Source organism: Pezoporus occidentalis, unplaced genomic scaffold (genome assembly GCF_034315485.1).
Source record: "Pezoporus occidentalis ecotype Australia unplaced genomic scaffold, CSIRO_AGI_Poc_V1 ctg99, whole genome shotgun sequence".
NCBI classification, from domain to species: domain Eukaryota; kingdom Metazoa; phylum Chordata; class Aves; order Psittaciformes; family Psittacidae; genus Pezoporus; species Pezoporus occidentalis.
This window is the reverse complement of record NW_026916358.1, coordinates 2,651,284-2,669,357: the sequence shown is the minus strand read 5'-3', so window position 1 is coordinate 2,669,357 and position 18,074 is coordinate 2,651,284. Positions and strand designations below refer to the sequence as shown.

The 18,074-nt window shown below is 52.8% G+C and overlaps 1 protein-coding gene and 2 long non-coding RNA genes across 12 annotated transcripts in view; 2 read left to right on the top strand and 1 right to left on the bottom strand.

Moving 5' to 3' along the window:
* LOC134157689 (uncharacterized) overlaps nucleotides 1-9,801 on the bottom strand; it is a 39,876-nt gene extending 30,075 nt beyond the window's left edge. For 2 of the 7 annotated variants that reach the window (XR_009962407.1, XR_009962410.1), the window contains exon 1: nucleotides 659-1,019. This is a non-coding gene — a long non-coding RNA (uncharacterized LOC134157689). Of the gene's footprint in view, nucleotides 1-46; nucleotides 120-658; nucleotides 1,022-9,557 lie in introns of those variants that run through there. The other 5 variants (XR_009962409.1, XR_009962408.1, XR_009962411.1 and 2 more) reach the window with 5 other exon arrangements.
* On the top strand, nucleotides 236-6,333 carry LOC134157690 (uncharacterized). Of its 4 annotated transcripts, XR_009962414.1 has the most exons (5): nucleotides 620-727; nucleotides 1,751-1,939; nucleotides 2,727-2,858; nucleotides 5,317-5,519; nucleotides 5,608-6,331. It is a non-coding gene; the product is annotated as an uncharacterized LOC134157690 (long non-coding RNA). The 4 variants fall into 4 exon arrangements; XR_009962416.1 differs by lacking the exons at nucleotides 620-727; nucleotides 1,751-1,939 and adding an exon at nucleotides 236-320 and having other exon boundaries at nucleotides 5,608-6,333; XR_009962415.1 differs by lacking the exon at nucleotides 5,608-6,331 and having other exon boundaries at nucleotides 5,317-5,594.
* A 3,248-nt stretch (nucleotides 9,802-13,049) lies between the features above and the next one.
* Nucleotides 13,050-16,116, top strand: POU3F3 (POU class 3 homeobox 3). The gene has a single exon (XM_062606918.1). The coding sequence runs from the start codon at nucleotides 13,085-13,087 to the stop codon at nucleotides 14,402-14,404; it is 1,320 nt and encodes a 439-aa protein (XP_062462902.1). The 5' UTR covers nucleotides 13,050-13,084; the 3' UTR covers nucleotides 14,405-16,116.
* Nucleotides 16,117-18,074: the final 1,958 nt, after the last annotated feature.

Here is an 18,074-nt window from a genome sequence, read left to right as displayed (position 1 = left end):
TACTGAGCGCACGGGGAGTGGGAGCGCAGTATTCCCCCACACCTACCTTACGGGGGTTCAAAGGAAGACAACCGGGGTAAATTGGAACCAGCTTTGATTTTTGTCATCCGGTTGCACCCGGGATGCGGGAGAAAAGGCGGGGGGGGGGAAGGAATCGGTCTGGGAGGGAGTGGAAGGGAGATAAAAAAGAAGGGGGATATACCGAGCGAGGGTGCCAAACGGTATGCAAATGAATGGGTTTTTTGGGGGATGGTGGGTGGGGTGCGGGCTCTTTTAGGATAAGAAGGGAGTAGAGGAAAGGAGGCACCGTCAGTGGCGGGGTGAGTGGGTCCCCTCCCGCACGCTCCGCACACGCGTGGGGGAAGCCGAGTGGAGTCTTGCGGGGAAGGGCGGGAGCCCCGTCGAGGGGAGCGGGGCAGCGCTGCCGGCTGTGGGGGGAGGAAGCGCACGGAGGAGCGCGGAGCCGCCGCTGCGCCGTGTCGGCGGCGGGCAGGAGCGGGCGGGGTGCGGAGGCTTCCCCTTCCCGGGAGCGGGGGTGCTCCAAGTGGGGGGGGGGGGGGGGGGGGGAGGTGAGGGGCCGCTCCCTCTACCCCTCCTTCATTCATCGCCTCCCCCCAGCCCCCCTCCCCCGCTGCTCCCCCCGGCCCGGCTGCCTCACCGCTCCCGGCGGCTCCCCGCTTGGAAATGGAGACCGGCAACTCTCACCAGAGCTCACCAGCATCCCACGGTCCTGAAGAAGGAGTTTGGGGCGGCGGGGGGAAGCGGTCGGGGGGGGGGGGGGGGGGGGGTGTTTGAGAGTGACGGTGAGGCGAGGAGGAGGAGGAAGGAAGAAGGCTGGGAAGAAGGGGGTGGGGGGAGACGGCGCTCCTGAAATGGAGCCAGCCCAAACGGGAGACGATGCTGGAGCAGGGGCTGCGTCATTTCGGGGCTGTGAGAGGGCTCAGCTTCCCCCCTCTCCCTGCTCACAGGCAGGAGGGGCAGGACAGGGCCCTCTCCGCAAGCCCCCGGGGAAGGGACAGGCAGGAAAACCCCACTCCAGGAGAAAGGATAAGCCACCTTCGGTCTGCCTAGCGATTCCAGGAAAGAAAGGGCAGGGAGAGGCGTGCGGGGTCGCTGGGCAGGACCGGTCACGGTCACGAGTGGAGGTCCTCGGAGGGGCCGGCTCCCGCGGGGGGAAACGGAGTGTCACGGCCGGATGGGCTGCCGGGAGGGCGGGGGTAGGAAGAATGATCGGCATTTATAACTGCGGGGGAAGCTCGCAGCCTTTCAAAGAGTTTCATCTGGGTGAGTGGAAATGCCTTCTGCCCCTTTCACTTTTGGAAGTGCAGCGGTCTTTTAGAGGGAGGAAGCAATTTATTATTTTTTCCCTGCTGGACAGTGGGTCTCTTTGAGCTTACTGTCATGTCCTACGGCTGCAATTACAAACAAACTTTCCTTCTGCAGAGAGGAAGTAGCTGCGACTGAGGGTCTGAAGCTAGCGAGTGGCCAGCAGCTACCCCAGCCTTCACTGGCCCTTGCCAAGAAGCAACGGGAGGCAGTGGCCTGGCCCTGCGCAGAGGGGCTGTGGGTGCAGCACTGTGCATGTCCAAGGCAGAATAACGGCCTGCGAACACCTTTCCTTGTTTCAATTATACCCGCCTGGTCCAAGGCAGCTTCCTTTTGAAGCTCGTCCTCTCAGAAGCTTTCTAACCACAGCTTCAGATGTTCATGTGAATGTATTATTTTATTATTGTTATTATTTCCCTACCAGCCCATGGTATCAGCTTTAAAAAGCAAAGCCGCTCGTAGTGGGGCTGAGATCGCAGGTGCCACCACAGAGGCCCATGGTAAGCATCACTAAAAAGCAAGAGAAAACAGAGTCCCCAGGCAAGACTACAGTGCTGGTACACAACCATGTACAGCCTCATTCCAGCCTTCTACAGCACCTGCCACAGCAAAGGTGGCCAATGCAATGTCCTTGAAACACTGACCATGGTCATTATTATTATGTGCATGCAGATTTTTGCTTATTTAATGACTCTGCATTTGTGTGTATGCAATACAAGTGTGCTTGCACACACATATCTATGTGTATGTATATATTCAATAGTGATGAGCCTGTTAAACTGAGCAGTGATTTCTCTACTACAGATAGCTGTATAATACACACGCATAGCAATGATACCTAAGGTGTTTGGGGGTGGGGATGCATAATATCTTATAAATTTGAAGTTTTTATCAGGCAGAGCAGATTACTTTAAGCGTTCAATTTCTCAGCGATCCAATTTTATTAGGATTTACTATCATTTGTGCTGCACACCCCTGGGGAAATAATGCTTTGATTAATGTAATCCTGGGCTGGGATCTGCCACATGCCCCTCTCCCAAGAGAAGGGCCCTGTTTGACAAACAAAAACAGAGCAGCAACTATTGCAATCTGCACTCACCTTTCGAAAGCACACAGATCCACAGGCACACACACACACAAAATATAACCCCCGCCTCCCCCCGACCCTAAGTACAATAACAGCATCTCAAAACAATGTGAGATTATTCATTTGCACACAATGCCTCTGATTCAGTGTGGGCTGTACAGTCCAGCCCTCAACTGCACAGAGCCAGCCCAAAAAGGATCCTGCTCTGTCCCCCACTGAGAAGCTGAAGCATCTCAGGGAAGCTCAATGCCTCTCTGTATTTCAGGCTCTCCTTGGGCTCACAACATTTCTGCCTCTTTGTTTCCCACTGCAGGCCTTGACGCAAACCGATTCCAAGTCTGCTCCTTCAACACACCGGCAGCCCAGGGGCCCGAGAAGCTGGCTGTCCCTGCGAGGCTCCCTGGCACCCACCTGGGGGAACATGTTCCTCCTTAAACGGGCCCTGGTAAGTGAATCACAGCCAGCTACTCCGCTCAGCTCACAGGAAGAGGGTAGGGGGGACACCCATAAAACAACCTCAAACAGAAAGTCATGTCACATACATTTTTAAAGAGAAGAAAAGAAAGTATTCCTCTGCCTTTGGGGGTTCCTTGGGTTTGAGCAGCTTTGTTCCAGCCACCACCACCACCCCCACCCCCAACCACCACCCCCCCCAACCCCCCCCGCCCCCCCCCATCCCTTCTGTTTGTGTCACAGGCTGGCAGGAACAATAGCGTTTAAACAGGAATAAACATGCCCAGAGCCCAGCCCCGAAGAAAGCTTTCTCTTTCCTTTACATCCCTAGGTGAACTGACCGGTGCTTCCCCTTTACCTCCTCCTCCCCTCTCCCCCTTAAAATGACTCCCAGCAGCTTAAATAGCAGTTTAATGTTGATTTTCTCCCCCCTATTTTTCCCTTCCTGTTCCCCCTCCCCGCAACAAAGCGGGTCCCACTGCGCCTGAGAAGGACACCCAGTCCCCAGAAAGAGGGCTCTGGCCGCACTTGAGCCACTTTATTCCAAGTCCGAATTAATAAATCCAGGGGAAGAAGGAGGGGAGGGAGCGATCTCCAAGCTGGAGATGAGAAGGGATGCGGTTTGCGCAGGGGTTTTCAATAAGATGATGCTTTCTTCTTCGTGTTTACCCACTGACCCCCAGTACGGTGACTCAGCGATTACCGAGCACTGGGTGTCTAGGGGGGAGGGTTTCCCCCCCTTACTCCTCCTTTTCTTTCCTGATGAAAAACGTTGCAATTACATTTCTGCATGCTGATCTGAGAGTTCAAATAACCAGCCTTAACCGCGTTATCAGGCGCTTGATAAAGAAGGAAGGAGGGGTGAAGGGGAGAGAGGAACAAATCTAGGCGTATGTGCGTCCGAGCTTACGTATACCTATATATCCGTACAGTTACATATGTAGATAGATACATGTTTAAATGAAAGACTGCTAGAAGAAGAGATCGGCTGTTGTTCGGCCTGAATCCCTGCAACCGAGCAGTTGAGGGAAGAGCCTCAGTTTAAAACAACAGCAACCAAACGAGGGAAGGAGGAGATAGAGTCGCAAATCACTCCTGGGAAAAGTCATCTGGACCCAGTCTCTGGGTTTTCCCAGGGCAAACTGACTCTCCTGCCGGACTTGATCCAGTTTTCCCGCTCCCTCCTCCCACCCCGGGGGGGGAACCATCCCTATTTCGCATTTTGCCTGCCTGGCAGTGGCTCCCTCTCCCCTCGCGCCCCGCCTGGGCGGGCGTTTTCTGACACCGCTGCGCGCCCGCGGCCAGCTTCGCGCTCGCGGAAAGGCCGGCAGAGGAGGGGAGGCCGCTGGGTGGTGGCGGGGCCCCCGCCGGTATTTCGGGTCCCCGCCTTTACCCTCCCCCTTTTTCCCCCCTCCCCCCTCCGATCCCCCCCAGCTCTTCGCTAGAGGCAAGAAATTGTTTCAGAAGTCGGGCGGCGGGACTGAATTCCGAGAGGGAAAGAGGGAATAAATGCGAGAAGATGATGAATAAAGTTAACTTTTGACTGTAGGAGTCATGATGGAGTTGAGCGAAGCGGCAGGGAAATATGTCATTTAATCCCAGGGCTACCGTAAGTCCCTTTTATCAAACATCGTGATGCTGGAATTATACTGCTGTAAAAGCGACTGAGTACTTAGAAGTATCCAGCATCAGGCACAAATACAGAGATGGGAGGAACGGGCGTAAAATGAACGCGCCTACAAACTAACCACACGACCATGAAAAGCCCAAGCGGATTAGATAAATATAAATAGGTGTGCCTTAAAAAAAAAAAAAAGAAAAAGCCCGGTAAAACTGGAGCTGCTGCATTCACGCAACGAGAACAGACAGCGTGTGCATGTTTGTGTGCAATGCCAAAAAGAGCAGCCTTAAGGTTGACCTACTGCAATCTGCACTGAGCTCCTCAGACAATAGCCAAGTTCAAATGTCAAAAAATCTAATAATAAAAACCAGACCTGCCAAACTGCACGAACTGTTTCCTGGTGTATCACAATTATTCACCCTCTTATCCACTAAGAGACTGCCAGTCCTTATGCACCTAAAAGAAAAATCTATGAAATGCATATGGATCTTTCTCCCCCCCCCCCCCCCTTTCTTTTTTTCATGTGTGAAACGCTATTGAGATGGCAAGCACGCAAACCGGGATGATATCATGTTTAATAAAAGCGGGGATAAGGTTTTCACAGTCTCCTTTAAAAGGCTCCAACTTGTAAATCCCCTTTTTACGTCGCTACATGCACAATAATTCTTATAAATAAAAATCTACATGTTCAAGAAGCTGGATTGGAACTATATAGCCCTCTGATTTTAACATCGGTGGGAGCATTAGCTTTCCATCATACGTAATGTGTCTCCGTTGAGCTCAAGACAACAGATAGATTCTTCCATTCATTTGGCAACTTTCCCTACAGTCCGTGAGAGGTGAACCCCGAGCATGACACCTCGGGAAATACCAGAATTATGCGGCTGGGAAGCAAAGGACCCCGGATTTAACAGCTCTCCCGCTTTGCAAGGGCGGTTCTGTGTTATTGTCCTAATTTCTTACAGGACCCGAGGTGCTCTGTTATACTCAAAAGAAAAAATAAGATTCCGAGTGAAGCCTTCAGAATAAAAGGTGCGGAGAGATGATCCGCCTGCCTATTGTGTCCCGTTATTATCGCCAGCCTTTAAAAGTAACCCGTGTGTTTTGCTCTTTCCTCCAGGCTGGTTAGTGTAACATTCCCGGGGCAGCTACCACCCGGCTCCTATGAACTACAGTGGGGGGAAGCTTGAGAAACCCCGGGCAGATCCCATTAGCCAAGGCGGCTGCGGCTCTGGAAGCCAGTCAACTTCGCTCTTCCAGCTGACTGCTGGATTATGCCCGGATGAGTTTTACATATAGCAGGCTGTATACGGAGTATGTCTTTATGTTTAACATTTTAATTTGGGAATGCTAATTAGACATTCGGTCCCCACGGTTATATCAGTAGATACCTAATCATTTCCCACTAGAAGTAAAGGAATACTCAAGACGGTAAACACTCTACTTTCTTTTCCCTAGCTCAGCTACAGCATCGCTTCTTACATCTCTCTTCCAGAGGCGTCCCTTCGAACAAAATAGGCATTTATTAAATGAAAGGGAGCGGGGGGGGGGGAATGGAAAAAAATTGCTCCCTGTAGCACTCTTACAATTGAGGTGCGGGGACCCGGCAATCCTGGCCGATCCGGGCTTTTTGGAGGTCAGGGAGCAAAGTAGTTCGAGCTTTGCCGAGTTAACTTGTTGCTCTATTTAGCGTGAAGTTTTTGCTGGTCGTTTGCGGTACCCCGAAGCTGCTGACTGAGGGAGGCACAGCGCAGGGAGCTGCGCTTCGAACTTTGGTGCTATTAAAAATACAACGCAGGGCACACTTGGGGGGACTGGGGGGTGAGGGGAGGCAGAGGGAACCGGGGGGAGGAAATCCGCTTTGTCCCAAAACCGAGCTGATGGACTTTGCGGGGTCTCTTCCAACTCAAAAACCTACCCGCTGATGAGGCGAGGGAAATGTTCACTTAACTACGGCAAATCTCGAGTAAGCGACCACGTTTCTGAGAAGAATTGCGCTCTGGAAATGTGTTTTACTAGTCTGGAATATTGCTAGTGCTTATTTCGCCAAACGTGGTAGGTGGAAAGTTTTGTTCATGTAAATATCTCAATCTTTTTCCCGCACGGTCAATACAGACGGAGACTCGACTCCGTTTTCCAAACGAAGACCCACAAACACTTTAAATGAAAAGTTTATGTTCGTGTAGGTCGTTTCCTCTCTTCAATTTCTTTTCTCTCTCCCCCCCTCCCCATCATTTTTTTTTTCCCCATCTTTTTCTGTATGTGTGTGTAAGTGTTAGGTTTTTAGGCGGGGAGCTCATCTTGCCAGGATCTATCATATTTATGGGCTGTGTGATTTCCAGGGCTCCAATTGGTCTTTCCTTTATGGAGGCAAGGAATAAAACTTTCCCAGTCGGACGGAAACTGCTGGGGCTCCAGAGGAGGGGAACAAAGTGGCTTCAATTCTCCCCTCAGCCCCGGGGCCACCTCTTCCCACCTCCCGCTCCGGGGGCTGCCGGGGACATGCCCCCTCCCCCCCTTGCAGGTGCGCTAGGGGATGCTGCAGCCACGCTTGTCCGTGTGCCCAGCATCGTACCGTGTTTAGGGAGGAATACCGCAAGAAAAACTAAATTTCTCCTTCCTACCCACTCTTGCAGCCACTTAGGGAGGGAAACGGAGGAAAGAAGAGGGCGCTTGGGGTAAGGGACTGAGCCTACGTGTGTTTGGAAAGGGACAGAGAGCCGAGCGGTGCCGAGTTGCGGCCGCCGTCGATGTGTGTCGGTTTTAGTTGAGGTTGGTGTCTGCGAGTGTCCCGGGCGGCGACAACGTGTGCCCGGTGTGCGGCCGGTGCAGGCAGGGCGGGAAACAGGGGGGGGACTCTGGTACTCACAGGTAGAGAAGTTTGGGGGGAAACATAGAAGGAGTGGCCACCTTGGGGGTGGGCAGAGAAAAAGAAAGAAATAAAAAAAAAGCTACTTTTCGATGTTTAATACTGTGATAAAATATTAAATGATGTAAAAAAAAAAAAAAAACAAAAACAAAACGAGTTGCTTTACAGCACCCTCAGGGGCTTAAGTGCCTTACGTGGACAAAAAAACCCAGCCAAACCTGCGTGGCACCTCAGGCTCTCCCCAGCCTCCATGCCCGTGCCTGTGTTTAATGAGCTGCTCTCGCTCCTTCGCAGGCCCCGGGTCGGTTGGAGGCATCGCACCAACCGGACCACTCTTGGGGCGGCCTTTGAATGGGCAGCAACCTCCCTCATCTCCTTTCCCACCCCGATTCCCCCAGCCCGCAGTTCCTATACACTCCACTCGGCTACCGCCTTGCCGGCCCCGGGAATTTTGGGGCTCTCCTCTCCCGGCCGTGGTGCCTGGGGGGAATTGGGGAGCAAAGGCCTGGACTGGAGGACAACCAAACCTGCCCCCCTTACTCGCCTTCCCAGGACGGGCCGGGGGGGGGGGTGTAGAGACGGACGAGGGCCGTCCATGGCGCCCCCTGGCGGTCGTCAGTCGCCTGACGTAGCGCTCCGAAAGTTGATTTTGTTCAGCAAGCCGTAGCGTATAAAATTAACGACAGCCAATAAAAATTAGCTTACATGTTTCAACCGTAAAAGTCCAAACCAAAATAAAGCTAGTTTTAGTGAAGCTAAGGAGCTGTGCTTTGGCCCCGTTCTCCCTTGGCTTGAACCGAGGTCCTTTTATCTAAAGCCCAGTGCACAAACATATAGCTTAATGTGACTAGTGTTCTTCCTTTTATTTCTTTCTCTATGGCAACCAATATGTTCTGCTCAGAAATGTTCCCCCATCAAGGAAACAAATGATCTTGAGGGAGCAGCTCTATACGGCATCTGTTCCGATGGAGCACACAGAGTTAACCCCAGTCAAAAGAGACGCTGGGCACGTCAACAAGAAGTGGAAAATGAGCGATTCTTCTCCCCCACCCCCCCACCCCCCCAGTTGAAACCTATACCTCCCTAGTTTTACAAGCCATTTTATTGATTTGACTATCGACCGTTTCCAAAGAAGTAACTAATTCTAGGAAATTACAATGATCACCAGGCATTGTGTATCCAAAAGAGCAGCAACGGGGGAAGGGGGGGGGGGGGGGGGGTGGGAAAAAAAAAAAATGTATGCAAATACCACTGCAAAATTAAAATAAATGAAAGTCACGTAATGGGATATTTAAGCCTCAGTAAAGTTTTCAGGAGCGGTATCTGGCCTAGTAATTTAATCCTACATTATTTATCACATTATTTATCACACTGACCCAAACGCTATAAAAGAGTTTCAGATCATTAGCCCGCACCTCTCAATTAGACGGGGTTCGGGGAACGCGGAGAGACAAGCGGGGCTGTCAGGAGAGAGAAACCGAGTGAGATCGGGTCTGTAATCCCCCAGCCCCAGCCTCCTCGGAGAATAAAATGAAGGGATGTCCTGGTTAGTTTTGATTGATTACACTCTTTCTGATGGACTTTCACTACAGAGCTCTAGATGTTGTGCTTAACCGGCTGTTCCCTAGTTACAATATTAACCCTCTCCGTGCACCCGCCACTCCGCACCTTCCCCGGCCTTCACCCCAGCCCCGTTCCCGGCCCTCGGCACCGGCCCCGGCAGCAGGTGCCCGGGTCACCGAGCACCGGCCCCGGCCCCCCCCCCCCCCCCGAGAAGCAGCGTTTGCAAACATCCCGCACATCTGCCTCTCCTCTGCTTTATAAATCTGTCATATTTTCGAGAGATTTCCTTCCCTCCATCCCCAGCCATCCCCACCCGAGCCCTGGTGTTACAATAATTAACAGTGCCCAGGAAAGTGAAGTAGTAACCAGAAAGACTTTCCAGCTCTGAAGAATTGCTTTGCTGCCTTGAGCTTTGGAATGAATCCACGCTTTTTATGTAATATTTCACTAAGGTGCTTTTTGTTGCTGGTGGGATTTTTTTTTTTCCCTTTCCCTCTTTTTTTTTTTTTTTTTAGCCTGTTTCCTTCCAGGCAGTTGCCATGGGTTTCCCTATCTTGTTCTAAGCTTTTGAAAATATATATCCAGAAGAGTTTAAAGAAAACAAAAGTAGATTTTTGAAAGAAAAGTAAAACACTTACCGATCATACTTCCAGGATTTAGAGAGAGTTTTGGTTTGTTTTTTTTTTTAATTTTTGATTTTAATAAGGTGACAGGGGGGAAAAAGCATGTTCTCAACTCCAGCGAAACGATCCATGTTAAGATTTTCCTTTGCACTGACTCCACTAAGCCCCGCTCTCCACTAGTCTATTATTTTCACCAAAATATATGAAAATTTATGCAAATGAAAATCAGCACTAACTGTTCTCCCCTTGTTATACTTTGGATTTTTTTCCAGACAAAACAATCTCACTCTGCAAGGGAGGGGGTGGGAAGAGTTGGGGAACTAACTTGGTTGTTGGTTTGGGGGTTTTAATTTATTATTTTTTTTTTAATAAAAAGCATTACTCCAGCTCGAGCTTTATTTTTGTTGTCTCTGTTATGAGGGTTTACATTTATTTATTTATTTTTTAATCGGGGGGGGGGGGGATTTCTCTCTCCCTCCCCCCCCCCCCCCTTTTTATTAAGAAAGATCTGTTTGCAGAGGCGCTATCACGTTTCATCAGGCCACCTGAGACGGCTTTTGAAAGCGTGTACTGTGAAATTCATAGCAGTAATTTAGACAAAATCCTCACTGTATATTAATGAAAGACGGCCCCATGGCACCGTTCCTATCCTCCCCATTCAGTGTAAACAAAACCACGAGACTCACTCGGTTTTTGAGCCTGATCCAAGCAAAATCGGCTGGAAAGGAAAACATGGGGTTCTGGCACTGACTATTCAAACGTCTGCACCTGGAGATCTCAGATTTATTCAATGAAATCTGTGTTGGATCTTTTAGATATAAAAAAGAAACCTTTGGAGGACGCATGGGAACAAAAAAAAATATTTTATATATATATAAATATATAATCGTTATGTTTGGGGTTTGGTTACCAGTGCCCTTCAGATCCGTACTCTTCACTTTAATGGCTTTCCTAAACCTACCTACCACGGTACTTTTGGCAGCGCCAGCCGAGGGCCGGTGGGAGCTCCGAACACCGGGGGCCGGCGGGATCGGGGGGGCCGGAGGGGTCGGGGGGGCCGGGGGGGAGCCGGGGCTTGCCGCCTCTCGGGGCCGAGTTACACGGCGGGGAACGGGGCGGGGGATAAAGGAGCCAAGCGGGGGCCACGCTCCCCATGGCAGCAATACCCACTCCGTGTTTTCCCCACGCGTGTGCGGAGAGGCGGGGGTACCCCCAGCTGCACCGTGTCCCCTAGACGTCCGAGCGGTGTCCCCGCAGCGGCGGGCCCCCGGGAGTGCTCAATTTGCCCTTGTTTTTGTTGCCACTTTCTTTTTCTCCGCGGTTCACTGAGGTTGCCGCCGCGCAGCGCTTCCGCTCGGTCGCATCTCTCCCCCTCCCGCACACCCCCCCGCTTCCCCCGTCCCCCTCCTTCCCCCCCTTTCCACCGCTTTCCCCCGCCCCCCTTAACTCTTTCCGCCGGACGAGAAATAACGTAGCGGTTCATGCCGCGGAGCTAGCTCCCTGCGAGTGACCGCCGCTCGCAGGGCAGGCCCACCGCCTCCCTCCGCCGACGGGGCGGCCCGGCGGACTCATCCCGGGGTGCGGGGTAGACAAAGGCTGGTGGAGGGCAGGCGGGAGGGGAGCTTTAAGGGTCAGTGCCGACATTGCCGGGGGGGGCGTGGGCGGCGTGTGCACAGCAGTGCCCCCCAAACACTGTTCCTACCCGTGGCCAGCCCCGTTATTATTATTGTTGTTGTTGTTGTAGTCATTATTACTATTAATTATAAGCGGCGTTCCGCCCCCTCCCACTCCCTTCACGCTCGCCGCTGCCGGAGCGGCGGGAGAGCCCTGAGGTGCGTGTGTCCGCCGGGCAGGAAGAGTTAAGGGGCGGAGGGAGGAGGGCAGAGAGGGGTGGATGGAGGGAGGAGGGAGGGATGGAGGGAAGGTGGGGGGACACGACACACACACACACACACACACAACTTCCAGCTCCGACGCCACTTTGCCTAAATTAAAAGGCAGCCAATCGGAACGGCCGGAAGGGGGGCCGCGCGGCCGGCGGCGGGCTGTCCGTCACGGCGCTGGCAGCCAATCGGCGGCCACCGGCTTCCTCGCGGCGGGGTCGGGTGGTGGCGGCGCGGGCGGCGGCGGCGCGGGGCGGAGGGGGGGTGCGGGCTGCGGGAGGGAAAGGAGGGAGGGAAAAGAGGGGAGGGAAGGAGGGGAAAGAGGAGGGAGGGAGGGCGCGGGCACGGCCCGGGAGAGGGAGGCGGGGAGAGGCGAGCGGCGGGACTCCCGGCACCGCCAGTGCGCGCTGCCAGCCCGGCAGCCAACTTCCCGGCTGGAGTTAGTGTATAAAGGATACCATATATGCACACACACATACCCACACCTCTCCAGCAAGGCGCTCCTCCTCCGCCTCCTCCCTCGACCAACTGCTGGAATTAAAATAAAAAGCAAAACAAACACCAAAAAAAAAAAAAAATCCAACAATCAACCAACCAACAAACCAACAACCAAAACAACAAACCGAGCGAGAGAGCGAGAGAGCGCGAGAGGGAGAGAAACAGTTCGCGAGGTAACGAGAAATTTCAACTTTTTTATCTCTTCTTTTTTTTTTTTTTTTTTTTTTTTTTTTTCCAACCGCCTAAAGGAAAGGTAGAGAGAGGGAAAAAAAAAATGTCTTATCCAGAGCGTGACTCTCGCAAGAAGGCTCCGGCGGGACTCTTGTTTCAAAGGGGACAAAGTGCTCCAGCACCAGCACAACTTTGAGAAATGCATCATCACCACCATCACCACCATCATCATCACAGGAAGTTTTCTTAGGACACCAACAACAAAACTTGCGAATAAAAGAGCAAAAGGAGATCGGGGAGCTGAGGAGAGCGAGAAAGACGCGGAAAGAGAAAGAGACAGAGGGGAAAGGAAAGGAAAAAAAAAAAAAAAAGGAAAATATACCCCCTCACAAAGCCTTGAAGAAGAAAAGGAAAAGTTTCGCCCTGAGAGGGGAAGGCTGAGAGGTGGAGATGTACTCCTAGGGGAGCCGAGGGGAGAAGGCACGGGGGCTTTTTGATTCCCCCCCCCCTTCTTTTTCGCTTTTTAGCCTTTGTTTGGTTTCCTCCCTGCGAGCAGCAAACTCGGGCGAGAGGGCGGCGGAGGAAAAATAGATGTACAGCTAAATATTTCTCCTTGTTTTTGGCAAAAGAGAAAAAAAAAAGAAGAAGACGAGGAAAGCGATTTAAAGAAAAAAAAAAAAAACACAACAAAAAGGAGAAGGAAATCGAGGCGAAGCGAGAGCCGGCGGCTGCAAGGGCCGCGGAGCCGCGGAGCGGAGCCAGGACGGCGGGCGGACGGGCGGAGGACCGCGCGCCGCGGAGCGCTAGCAGGTGAACCCCGCGCCCCGGCGCCCCGGTGAGGCTGGGAAGGCGGCGGCGGCGGCGCGGGCGGCGGCCCCGGCAGCGGCCCCGGCAGCGCCGGGCAAGGGCGCTCGCGGCGGGCGCCCGGCAGCCGCCGGCGGCAGCGCGGCGGCGGCGCGGCGGGGGCGAGCGGCGGGTGGCGGGCGCGGGATGGCCGCGGCCACCTCTAACCCCTACCTCCCCGGCAACGGCATCCTGGCGGCCGGCTCCATCGTTCACGCGGACTCGGGCGGCGGCGGCGGCGGCGGCGGCGGTGGCATGCAGCCGGGCAGCGTGGCCGTCACCTCGGTGGCGGGCGGGTACCGCGGCGACCCGGCGGCCAAGATGGTCCAGAGCGACTTCATGCCGGGCGCCATGGCCGCCAGCAACGGCGGCCATATGCTGAGCCATGCCCACCAGTGGGTGACAGCCCTGCCCCACGCCGCCGCCGCCGCCGCCGCCGCTGCCGCCGCCGCCGCCGAAGCGGGTTCGCCCTGGTCCGGCAGCCCCGTGGGCATGACAGGCAGCCCCCAGCAGCCGCCGCCGCCGCCCGACGTCAAGGGCAGCGGCGGGCGCGACGACCTGCACTCGGGCGCGGCGCTGCACCACCGGCCGCCACACCTGGGCCCCCCGCACCAGGGGCACCCGGCGGCCTGGGGCGCTGCGGCGGCCGCCCACCTGCCCTCCATGGCCGGCGGGCAGCAGCAGCAGCAGTCGCTCCTCTACTCGCAGCCCGGGGGCTTCACGGTGAACGGCATGCTGAGCCCCCCCCCCGGCGGGCAGAGCCTGGTGCACCCGGGGCTGGTGCGCGGCGAGACGCCGGAGCTGGGAGAGCACCCCGGGCACCACCACCACCATCACCACCAGCACCCCGGCCACCACCCGCCGCACCACGGCGGCGTCAACAGCCACGACCCGCACTCGGACGAGGACACGCCGACCTCGGACGACCTGGAGCAGTTCGCCAAGCAGTTCAAACAGCGGCGGATTAAGCTGGGCTTCACCCAGGCCGACGTGGGGCTGGCGCTGGGCACCCTCTACGGCAACGTCTTCTCGCAGACCACCATCTGCCGCTTCGAGGCCCTGCAGCTCAGCTTCAAGAACATGTGCAAGCTGAAGCCTTTGTTGAACAAGTGGCTGGAGGAAGCCGACTCCTCCACGGGCAGCCCCACCAGCATCGACAAGATCGCCGCCCAGGGCAGGAAGAGGAAGAAGCGGACATCCATCGAGGTGAGTGTCAAGGGGGCCTTGGAGAGCCACTTTCTGAAATGCCCCAAGCCCTCCGCCCAGGAGATTACGAACCTAGCGGACAGCCTGCAGCTGGAGAAGGAGGTGGTCAGGGTTTGGTTTTGCAATCGGAGGCAGAAAGAGAAACGGATGACCCCCCCGGGGATCCAGCAGCAGACCCCCGACGATGTCTACTCCCAGGTCGGCACCGTCAACTCCGACACGCCGCCTCCTCACCACGGACTGCAGGCCAGCGTGCAGTGAGGGGCACCGGCGGGCGGGCCGGGAGGCGAGGGGGCCGGGACGGGCACCGCCACCGGCGCGCACAGCCGCCCGCTCACCCGGACATACTCACACGCGCACACACACACACATGATCCAGGCTCGTTCAGACTGCTTGTGTTTATATATATATGGATAGACGCGTGCATCTATATCTATATATATATATAAGATCGATACCGATAGGGAGCGGTGGAGAAGGGTCGATCCGAGCGAGAGCGTTCAGACCGCGCTGGGAAAGCGGGGTGGAGATGCGTAATGCACCAAAACTGCAGCTGTGCCGGGGAGGTGGCTGTGGGAAGAGGGCTTGGGCAGGTGGGCTCGAGCTTCTTTTTTAATTTTATTTTTTTAATTATTATTATTTTTATTTGTATTTTCACTCTCCAAATTATCCCCCTCTCGCAGCGAGGAGCACCACTGATGTCTGCACCTCTTCTCACCCCTCCTCCCCCCCCCCTCCCCGCACTCTTCCCCCTATCCCCAAAAGGGCTCTCTTCTATGAATCACAGAAACTTTTTTTCTCCTTTCTCTCTCGTTCCTTTTTTTCCCCCTTTTTTTGTTTTTTTTTTTTGAATGGGAGCAATCAGAAAAAAAAAAATAGGGAAGCAGAAGCAAAATAATCTGGTTAATCAGAGGGTGTCTGCTGCATTCCAGCGCCCTGTTTTTCTTGGCCAAACCATCGGATTTTGGTGCAAGGCAGACATCCACTCTGAAAACATATATATATATCTATATATTCTGCAAAATGAAAGGGGCCACTTTTTTCCAGGAAAAAAAAAAGAAAAAAAAAAAAAAGGAAAAGAAAATATGCACACAGCACTAAAAACAAGCAGACTGCATAGGGAAGCAAATACATATATATATTTATCTATATATATAGGTATAGCTATAGAACAAAAAATATGGAAATAAAAGCCCTCATGCCGAAAAACTGACCCTGAGGAGAAAAGGGGGGAGGGGGGGGGAGGGAGAGATGCCGGGGGGAGGGGGGGGGAAAGGAGAGGTTGTTGGTCCCTAAAGTTCTAGCTCTGTAGAAGGACTTTGCATGAATTAAGGGAACCAGCAAGAGAAAGGGAAATAATTTAGGGCTGTCAAAGTCCTGCTCCTGACGGCTGCCAATCATCATGGAAGAGTCATAAAAAAAAAAATCCACTGCTAATATTTTTTTTATTAATATTTTTATTTTTTATTTCTGGACTGATTCAGATAAAGGGATTTAGAAGGACTGAGCATCTGCAGCTGCACTTATCTGAACTTCTCCTCTCCTAAATCCGTTGCCAACTTTGATTGAATGGGTGCTGTGGATGTGATTATATAATACTGCCATTTCCAAGCAGTGTTTTTGGTAGGTTTTAATAAACAGACTTTTCAAAAAGACGGCAATATAGAATTGTTAGATCCGTTGTTGATCTAAAAAAAAAAAAAAAAAAAAAATTTGCTTTATATTTTCATTAAATGACTTCTTTTAATATTTTATTCAGAATACCTATGAACTGCTGCAAAACGGTAATTTATTTTTTCCCCAGATCTTGTATTACGTGTTTTTTTCAGACGAGCACAAATCAAAATGAAATGAAAATATGGACAGTTGTTAGGTAATAAGGGTATCTTTTGATGTGATAATTTGATTGTAATTTAATTTGAGTAGTGATTCCGTAAGAGCTGATTGAGAAAATAAATTTGTTAGAATGAAATAGTCTGTGTCTGATGCATAAACACTGTGTCGAAAAAAAACCCAAAGTTCTCTGAAGGGTAATACTGCAAATGATGAAGTGAGAGGAAGATGGGGGGGTCCGAGCCGCTCAGCCGGGCAGTGTCGCCTTCCCTCCTGTATCCCCGGGGCTATTCCCCCTTCATACCCCCCTGCCCGGCTGGCACATCTCCGTGGTCTCGACCATCAGCGTAGGGCCCCCCCGCCGTGGGGAGGGAAGGCGAGATCAGGGATGCTGAAAGCCCCCCTTCCCGCAGGGAGGGCCGTGCGGGGCGGGTTAGGCTGGCCCGGCAGGGCCTGGGTAGGGCCAGTGCCCGGAGCAAGGTTGTCTCCAGAAGTTCGTTCTTGGTTGCCCTCTGTTCAATCTGAGGTGGAGGGCGAGGGGAGGGGGGCTGTAAACTGTAAATTATTTTGATGCATTTTATGTCTGTGTAAATATTTGTATTTATAATTTAAGCAGCTATTTTTTTTTTCTTCCACTAGAATAATACTTTAGCCCATCCTACGTGTGGTCCGCCTGGTTCACCATTTCTGTTGTTGCTGTTGGTGTTGTTGTTGCTATTGTTGGTTTAGGGTTTTTCTATGGGATGTGAAGTGTTGTAGTCTAATTTTGTCCCACACAAACACACGCGTGTGCTGGTAATGTTGGAGATGCCGGTTGATGCGCTAAACCTGCCTGTCAGATTTATCTGCTATAATTTATTGTGATATAGGGACAAGTGAACCACCTTCTCTGCATTCTTCATTCTCAAGCGGGGAGGTTGTGGGAACCACAGAGCTGCACCTCCCGCCTCCACCCACCCCCACAGATAATCTACCACAGAATAAGGTTTTCTTTTATGGTCCATCTCATCCGTGGCTCCTTCCTCACCTTCCTCTCCCTCTCTTCGTTCTCCCCCCCCCCCCATTTACTCCATGTGCTGTTGAGGCAGGGGGTTAAACCCCCCGAAAACTGCTGTAGGAACAACAAACATTTCTTCCTTCCAGATTAGGCCTTGTGTCAGTCCATAAATCAAAGACATTCTGAGAGCCGGGCACCGGGATGCGTTATTTTACCACCAGCTCATAGTAAAATATCACCGTCGGTTTGATTTGTGAAATCCGAAAGGCCCCACTGACACGAAGGGAAAAAAGGGGGGGGGGGGGGGGGGGAAGGGGAAAAAAAAAACCAAACCAACAAAGGGAAAGAAACACGAAAGGGTAAAGGACGGTCTTTCTTTTGTTCATTTAGCAAAAGCTGCCGGCTCATTTCGCGGCTGGGGCGGGAGGGGGGAGCGCCGGGCCCCGTTAAGGCAGGAGGTGGGATCCTCTTTTCCACCCGTGAAGGGGAGCGGTTTATTAGGCGGGGAGAAGGGCTGTTTAAATTTCGGAGCGCTATTTGGTTCCTCGATTCGGTTGGCAACAAAGAGCCAACGTGAGGCTTCGCACTGGTTTCTATTATAAGGCAACCCTGGGGGGGAGGATGCCTCAGAAAAGCCGGGGTGCAGGCGGGGGGATAGGGGTCAACCTTTGGTCCGTGGGACGGCAAAACATGCCCGTTCCGTGGAGTTGTCACGTACAAAAAGTGAGGCCACAGGCTCTACCCCCACCCCCAGCCCCCCTCCACTCCCCGAGAAACGGAACTCTTTGAATGTATTTAGGAATTTCAGGGTTGTGAAGCTGTGAGATAACGAGAGGTAGATAATCACTGAGAGGGTTTGCGCTAAGGGTTATATGGTTACACGTGTAAATAATGAAAATATTGTTATATATCGCCAGATCTCTTAATGAATTTAGTAATTATGTTCATTTCTAATATCAGTGTTCTGTGCTTGGTAATTGAGTCGGCATCGTTTTCCTTCTTTCCCCCCCCCCCCCTTTTTTTTTTTTTTTTTCCTGCTGTTCTGCCTAAAGGAAAGCCAAATGTTTTACGAAGTTGTGTTTGATCAGTCTGGGTAATCC